The sequence below is a fragment of the Camarhynchus parvulus genome, unplaced genomic scaffold, assembly GCF_901933205.1.
Source record: "Camarhynchus parvulus unplaced genomic scaffold, STF_HiC, whole genome shotgun sequence".
NCBI classification, from domain to species: domain Eukaryota; kingdom Metazoa; phylum Chordata; class Aves; order Passeriformes; family Thraupidae; genus Camarhynchus; species Camarhynchus parvulus.
In genome coordinates, this window is record NW_022148585.1 from 1 (window position 1) to 7,967 (window position 7,967).

The 7,967-nt window shown below is 61.2% G+C and overlaps 1 protein-coding gene across 1 annotated transcript; it reads left to right on the plus strand.

Moving 5' to 3' along the window:
• Positions 1-381: 381 nt before the first annotated feature.
• LOC115916946 (proto-oncogene vav-like) lies at positions 382-7,336 on the plus strand (the record flags this gene model as incomplete). Its single annotated transcript, XM_030970681.1, has 7 exons — positions 382-477; positions 2,016-2,081; positions 3,811-3,897; positions 4,899-4,984; positions 5,817-5,949; positions 7,014-7,123; positions 7,231-7,336. Coding segments are annotated over 7 exons (684 nt in total), but the record flags the coding sequence as incomplete, so codon positions are not given.
• Between the last annotated feature and the right edge of the window lie 631 nt (positions 7,337-7,967).

Here is a 7,967-nt window from a genome sequence, read left to right on the forward strand (position 1 = left end):
TGATCCCCAAATAACCCCCAAATGTCCCCAAATGTCCCCAATGTCCCCAATGTCTCACCCCAAACGCCCCAAATGTCCCCAAATGTCCTCAATGATCCAAATGTCCCCAATGTCCCAAATGACCCCAATGTCCCCAATGACCCCAATGACCCCAATAAACCCCAAATGTCCCCAAACTCTCAATGTAACCCCAAATGTCCCAAATGTCCCCAATGTCCCCAAACGTCCCCAATGACCCCAATGTCCCCAATGTCCCCAATGACCCCAAACGGCCCCAAGTGTCCAAATGTCCCCAAATGTCCCCAAATGTCCCCAGATAACCCCAAATGTCCCCAATGTCCCCAATGTCCCCAATGTCCCCACTGTCCCCGCTGTCCCCAGGAGTGCTCCCAGCGCGCCACCAACGGGCGATTCTCGCTGCGGGACCTGCTGATGGTGCCCATGCAGAGGGTGCTGAAATACCACCTGCTGCTCCAGGTGACACCTGGGCACACCTGGGCACACCTGGGGCATACCTGGGGGGACATGGGGGGTACCTGGGCACACCTGGGGGGACATGGACACACCTGGGCACACCTGGGCACACCTGGGGGGACATGGGGACAGCTGGGTACACCTGGGCACACCTGGGATCAGCAGCTGCTGATGGTGCCCATGCAGAGGGTGCTGAAATACCACCTGCTGCTCCAGGTGACACCTGGGGGGACATGGGACACACCTGGGGGGACATGGGCACACCTGGGACACACCTGGGCACACCTGGGACTGAAATACACCTGCTGGGGAGGGACACACCTGGGGCACATGGGACACACCTGGGGACACCTGGGACACACCTGGGCACACCTGGGCACACCCGGGACACACCTGGGGAGACCTGGGGACACCTGGGACACACCTGGGACACCTGGGGACACCTGGGGACAGCTGGGGACACACCTGGGCACACCTGGGACACACCTGGAGACAACTGGGACACACCTGGGGACACCCATTACACACCTGGGGACACCTGGGGACAGCTGGGGACACACCTGGGCACACCTGGGGACACCTGGGGACACCTGGGACACCCATCACACACCTGGACACACCTGGGCACACCTGGGACACACCTGGAGCACACCTGGGCACACCTGGGCACACCTGGGACACACCTGGGGCACACCTGGGGATACCTGGGGCACACCTAGGGCACACATGGACACACCTGGGCACACCTGGGGACACCAGGACACACCTGGGCACACCTGGGACACACCTGGGGACACCTGGGCACACCTGGGCACACTTGGGGCACACCTGGGGCACACCTGGGGCACACCTGGGCACACCTGGGGCACACCTAGGGCACACATGGACACACCTGGGGCACACCTTGGCAGACCTGGGGATACCTGAGGACAGCTGGGGACACACCTGGGCACACCTGGGACACACCTGGGCACACCTGGGCACACTTGGGGCACACCTGGGGACACCTGGGCACACCTGGGCACACTTGGGGCACACCTGGGGCACACCTGGGGCACACCTGGGGACACCTGGGGACACATCTGGGGCACACCTGGGGACACCTGGGACACACCTGGGACACACCTGGGGACACCTGGGCACACCTGGGACACACCTGGGCACACCTGGGCACACTTGGGGCACACCTGGGGACACACCTGGGGCACACATGGACACACCTGGGCACACCTGGGGACACCAGGACACACCTGGGCACACCTGGGACACACCTGGGGCACACCTGGGGCACACCTGGGCACACTTGGGCACACCTGGGGCACACCTGGGGCACACCTGGGCACACCTGGGGCACACCTGGGGCACACCTGGGGCACACATGGACACAGCTGGGGCACACCTGGGCACACCTGGGCACACCTGGGGACACTTGGGGACACGTGGGGACACACCTGGACACACCTGGGGACACCTGGACACACCTGGGGACACATCTGGGCACACCTGGGCACACCTGGGCCCACGCTGACCTTTGACCCCAGGAGCTGGTGAAGCTGGGACGCGAGGGACGGCCGGAGGGCTGGCTGGGGGCGCTGGGCGCCATGAGGGTGGGGCTGGGGGCTTTGGGGGGATTTTGGGGGTCCCGAGGGGGATTTGGGCATCCCAGGGGGGATTTTGGGGGATTTGGGGATTTGGGGGATTTTGGGGAGGGGTTGGGGGCGGTTTGGGGGGATTTGGGGGAGATTTGGAGGGTCCTGGAAGGGATTTGGGGGAAATTTGGGGAGGATTTGAGGGTCCTGGGTGGGGTTTTGGGGTTTGGGGGTATTTGGGGATTTTGGGGGGGGATTTTGGGTTTCAGATGAGGTTTGGGGTTTCACGGGGGGATTTGGGGATTCCAGAGGGGATTTTGGGTTTTCTGGGGGTGATTTGGGGTTCCTGGATGGGATTTTGGGGTGAGGGGGAGGTTTGGGGTTCCAGGGGGGTTTTGGGGGTTCGGGGGGATTTGGGGATTCCTGGGGGATTTTTTCGGGGGTTTTGGGGGTGATTTGGGGGGGGGGTTCCTGGATGGGATTTTGGGGTTCGGGGGGAGGTTTGGGGATTCCAGGGGGGATTTTGGGTTTTCTGGGGGGGATTTGGGGTTCCTGGATGGGATTTTTGGGGTTCGGGGAGGTTTGGGGATTCAGGGGGATTTGGGGGTTTTCTGGGGGTGATTTGGGGTTCCTGGATGGGATTTTGGGGTTCGGGGGGAGGTTTGGGGATTCCAGGGGGTTTGGGGTTTCTGGGGGGATTTGGGGTTCCTGGATGGGATTTTGGGGTTTGGGGGGAGGTTTGGGGATTCCAGGGGATTTTGGGTTTTCTGGGGGGGATTTGGGGTTCCTGGATGGGATTTTGGGGTTCGGGGGGAGGTTTGGGGATTCCAGGGGGGATTTGGGGTTTTCTGGGGGTGATTTGGGGTTCCTGGATGGGATTTTGGGGTTCGGGGAGGTTTGGGGATTCCAGGGGATTTTGGGTTTTTTGGGGGTGATTTGGGGTTCCTGGATGGGATTTTGGGGTTCAGGGGTTCCGGGGGGGGTTTTGGGGTTCGGGGGGAGGTTTGGGGATTCCAGGGGGGATTTGGGGATTCCAGGGGGGATTTTGGGGTTTTGGGGGTGATTTGGGGTTCCTGGATGGGATTTTGGGGTTTGGGGGGAGGTTTGGGGATTCCAGGGGGGATTTTGGGTTTTTTGGGGGTGATTTGGGGGTTCCTGGATGGGATTTTTTGGGGTTGGGGGGAGGTTTGGGGATTCCAGGGGGGATTTGGGGTTTTTGGGGGTGATTTGGGGTTCCTGGATGGGATTTTGGGGTTGGGGGAGGTTTGGGGATTCCAGATTTTGGGGATTTGGGGTTCCTGGATGGGATTTTGGGGTTCGGGGGTTCCAGGAGGGATTTTGGGGTTCGGGGGGAGGTTTGGGGATTCCAGGGGATTTGGGTTTTCTGGGGGGATTTGGGGGTTCCTGGATGGGATTTTGGGAGTTGGGGGGGGGGATTTGGGGATTGGGGGTTTTTCTGGGGGATTTGGGGTTCCTGGATGGGATTTTGGGTTTCGTGGGGAGGTTTGGGGGTTCCAGGGGATTTGGGGTTTTTGGGGGTGATTTGGGGTTTCTGGATGGGATTTTGGGAGTTGGGGGGATTTGGGGATTCCAGAGGGGATTTGGGGTTCCTGGATGGGATTTTGGGTTTCGGGGGGAGGTTTGGGGATTCCAGGGGGGATTTTGGGATTTTTGGGGGTGATTTGGGGTTTCTGGGTGGGATTTTGGGGTTCGGGGGTCTCTGATTGAAGCCCCCAAACCCCGCCAGGACCTGGCCCAGTGCGTGAACGAGGTCAAGCGGGACAACGAGACCCTGAAACAGCTCACGAGCATCCAGCTCTGCCTGCACAACATGGTGGGGACCCCCGGGACCCCCAAAACTACCCCCAACGGACCCCCAAAATCCCCAAATCCCCCCCAAAAAAAACCCAAATTACCCCTGGGACCCCCAAACTGCCTCAGCCCCAAATGATCCCAGATGATCCCAAATCCCCCCGTGGGTCCAGCTCTGCCTGCACAGCACGGTGGGGACCCCCGGGACCCCCCATTTACCCCCGGGACCCCCAAATGCCCCCCGGGACCCCCCATTTACCCCCGGGACCCCCAAATGCCCCCCGGGACCCCCCATTTACCCCCGGGACCCCCAAATGCCCCCCGGGACCCCCAATTTACCCCCGGCTCCCCAAATGCCCCCCCAGGACCCCCCATTTACCCCCGGCCCCCCAAATTCCTCCCTGGGATCCCCAGATTCCCCCCCGGGACCCCCAAATTCCCCCCGGACCCATTCCCAATGTCCACCCCAATCCCAATGTCCATCCTATTCCCAATGTCCACCCCATTCCTGATGTCCCAATGTCCACCCCATTCCCGATGTCCATCCTGTTCCTGATGTCCACCCCATTCCTAATGTCCCAATGTTCACCCCAATCCTGATGTCCATCCTATTTCCAATGTCCACCCCGTTCCCAATGTCCACCCCATTCCCGATGTCCATCCTGTTCCTGATGTCCACCACATTCCTGATGCCCACCCCATTCCTGATGCCCACCCCATTCCTGATGTCCACCCCTAACCCAATGTCCACCCCATTCCCGATGTCCACCCCGTTCCTGCTGTCCATCCTATTCCCCGTGTCCACCCCATTCTGAATGTCCATCCTGCTCCTGATGTCCACCCTGTTCCCAATGTCCACCCCATTCTGAATGTCTATCCTGCTCCCGATGTCCACCCCATTCCCGATGTCCACCCCATTCCCAATGTCCACCCCATTCCCGATGTCCACCCATTCCCGATGTCCACGCCAATCCCGATGTCCACCCCATTGCCGATGTCCACCCCATGTCCACCCCGTCCCAGCCGCAGTCCCTGGCGCAATTTGGGCGCCCCAAGATCGATGGGGAGCTGAAGGTCTCCAGCGCCGAGAGACGCTCCAAGGTGGACAGGTGGGCCGGGGGCACCTGGGGACACCTGGGGACACCATGGAGACAACTGGGGACAGCTGGGGGACACCTGGGGACACCTGGGGACACTTGGGGGCACTTAGGGGCACTTGGGGGCACCTGGGGACACCTGGGGACACCTGGGGACACCACAGGGACATCACAGCAATATGGGGACACTACAGGGACATGGGGGCATCTCAGGAACATGGGGACATTCATGGGGACACCTCGGGGACATTAGGGCACCTCAGGCACACCTTGGAGACACCATGGGGACATGCGAACATCCATGGAGACACCTCAGGGACACCTCAGGGACATGGGGACACCATGGGAACACCATGGGGACAGGAAACCATCCATGGGGACACCTCAGGAACACCATGGGGACATGGGGACACCATGGGGACACCATGGGGACAGGGGACCATCCATGGGCACACCTCAGGAACACCTCAAGAACATGGGGACACCATGGGGACACCTCAGGGACACCTCAGGGACACCTCAGGGACATGGGGACACCATGGAGACACCATGGGGACAGGAGACCATCCATGGGGACACCTCAGGGACATCCCAGGGACATGGGGACACCATGGGGACAGGAGACCATCCATGGGGACACCTCAGGAACACCTCAGGGACATGGGGACACCATGGGGACACGAGAAAACCGAGACCTCCCCATGGTGACACCCTTGGGGACACCATGGGGACACAAGGATGGGAACACAGGGACACTTGGAGGCCGGTCCAGGGCAGCCGTGGGGACACCCCATGGAGGGCGGTGGCCTCAGGGACACGGTGCCACCCTTGTCACCGTCCCCAGGTACGGCTTCCTGCTGGACAAGGCTCTGATCATCTGCAAGCGCCGCGGAGACTCCTACGAGACCAAGGACGTGGTGGACCTCCAGAGCCACCAAGTGCACGATGGTGACCTCGAGCCTCGTGATGGCAAGAAGGTACCATGGGGACATCAGGGGGACACCAGTGTCCAGGTGCCTCCAGTCGCAGTGTCCTCTTCCCAAAGGGCCCAGGTGGACACGTGTGTCCAGTCTTGTGGACCACAGGAACCTGGTCACTGGTGGACACTGGTGTCCTGTCCCAAGCAGTCCCAAGCGTCCAGATCCTGGTGGTCCCCAGGTCCTCTTCCCCATGACCTCAGAGGTCCAGGTCTGGTGGGTCCCAGGGTTTTGGTTCCTGGTGGTGCCAACATCCAGGTCCCTGGTGAACCCCAGAACCCCATTCCCTGGTGAATTCCCAGATCCTGGTCCCTGGTGAACCCCCAAACCCTGTTCCCTGGTGGATCTCCAGATCTTGGTCCCTGGTGAACTTCAAAACCCCATTCCCTGGTGGTTCCCAGGATCCAGGTCCCTGGTGGTCCCAAATGTCCAGATCTGGTGGACCCCAAAACCTCATTCCCTGGTGGTCCCAGGTCCTCTTCCCCATGACCTCAGAGGTCCAGGTCTGGTGGATCCCAGGGTTTTGGTTCTTGGTGGTGCCAACATCCAGGTCCCTCGTGGTCCCAGATGTCCAGATCTGGTGGACCCCAACAGTCTGGTCCCTGGTGGGTCCCCAGATCCTGCTCCCTGATGGACACAGATGTCCAGGTCAGGTGGATCCCGGGTTCCTCTTCTCTGGTGGATCCTCAGATTCTGTTCCCTGGTGGATCCCAAGATCCTGGTCCCTGGTGGACCCCCAAACCCCATTCCCTGGTGGACCCCAAGATCCTGGTCTCTGGTGGACCCCCAAACCCTGTTCCCTGGTGGATCCCAAGATCCTGGTCCCTGGTGGACCCCCAAACCCCATTCCCTGGTGGATCCCAGGATCCTGGTTCCTGGTGAACCCCAAAACCCCATTCCCTGGTGGATCCCCAGGATCCTGGTCCCTGGTTCACCCTGATGTCCACCTCCTCAGTGGACACCCCACCACCCAATGACCCCAGAGGTGGAAGGTGTGACCCCAATGTCCCCCCATGACCCCGCTGCATTTGTGGGGGCATGTCTGACCCCACCCCATCCCACAGTGGTCCCACACCTTCACGCTGCTGGACACGGCCGGGCTGCCGGACTACGAGCTCTTCTTCAAGACGCGCGAGCTGAAGAAGAAGTGGCTGGAGCAGTTCGAGATGGCCCTGTAGGTGGCCCTGTCCCCACCGAGGAGGTCACACCTGCCCCACCGGCTGCTCCTGGGGACGCCCAGGTTGTCCCCACCAGACCCAGGTCCCTCCCCGTGTCCGGCAGGTCCAACATCTTCCCTGAGAACGCCCTGGCTGATGGACACGACTTCCAGATGTTCTCCTTCGAGGACACCACGTCCTGCAGGGCCTGCCAGATGTTGCTGAGGTAGGACCCCAAAACTGTGTCCACATGGTCCTGGAGAGGCCGTGGGGGGGTCTGGGAGAGGAGGAGACCCCCAGGAGGTTGGAGGGGGGTGGGTCACGTCCTTGGGGTGGTGAGGTCAAGGTGGAAGGTGGTGACGGAGGGGCTGGTGGGGCGTGGGAAGGTCAAGCTCAAGGTGGGTCAAGCCTTGGAGGGTGGTCAAGGGCTGGGGAAGGGTCAAGGAGCTCCTTGGGGGTCAAGCTCTGAGTGGTCTCAAGGTGGGACAGGGTTGGGTGGAGGTCAGGGTGGGACAATGGTTGGGTGGAGTCAAGGTGGGTCAGGGTTGGGTGGAGTCAAGGTGGGACAGGGTTGGGTGGAGTCAAGGTGGGACAATGGTTGGGTGGAGTCAAGGTGGGTCAGGGTTGGGTGGAGTCAAGGTGGGTCAGGGTTGGGTGGAGGTCAGGGTGGGTCAGGGTTGGGTGGAGTCAAGGTGGGACAGGGTTGGGTGGAGGTCAGGGTGGGACAATGGTTGGGTGGAGTCAAGGTAGGTCAGGGTTGGGTGGAGTCAAGGTGGGTCAGGGTTGGGTGGAGGTCAAGGTGGGTCAGGGTTGGGTGGAGTCAAGGTGGGACAGGGTTGGGTGGAGGTCAGGGTGGGACAA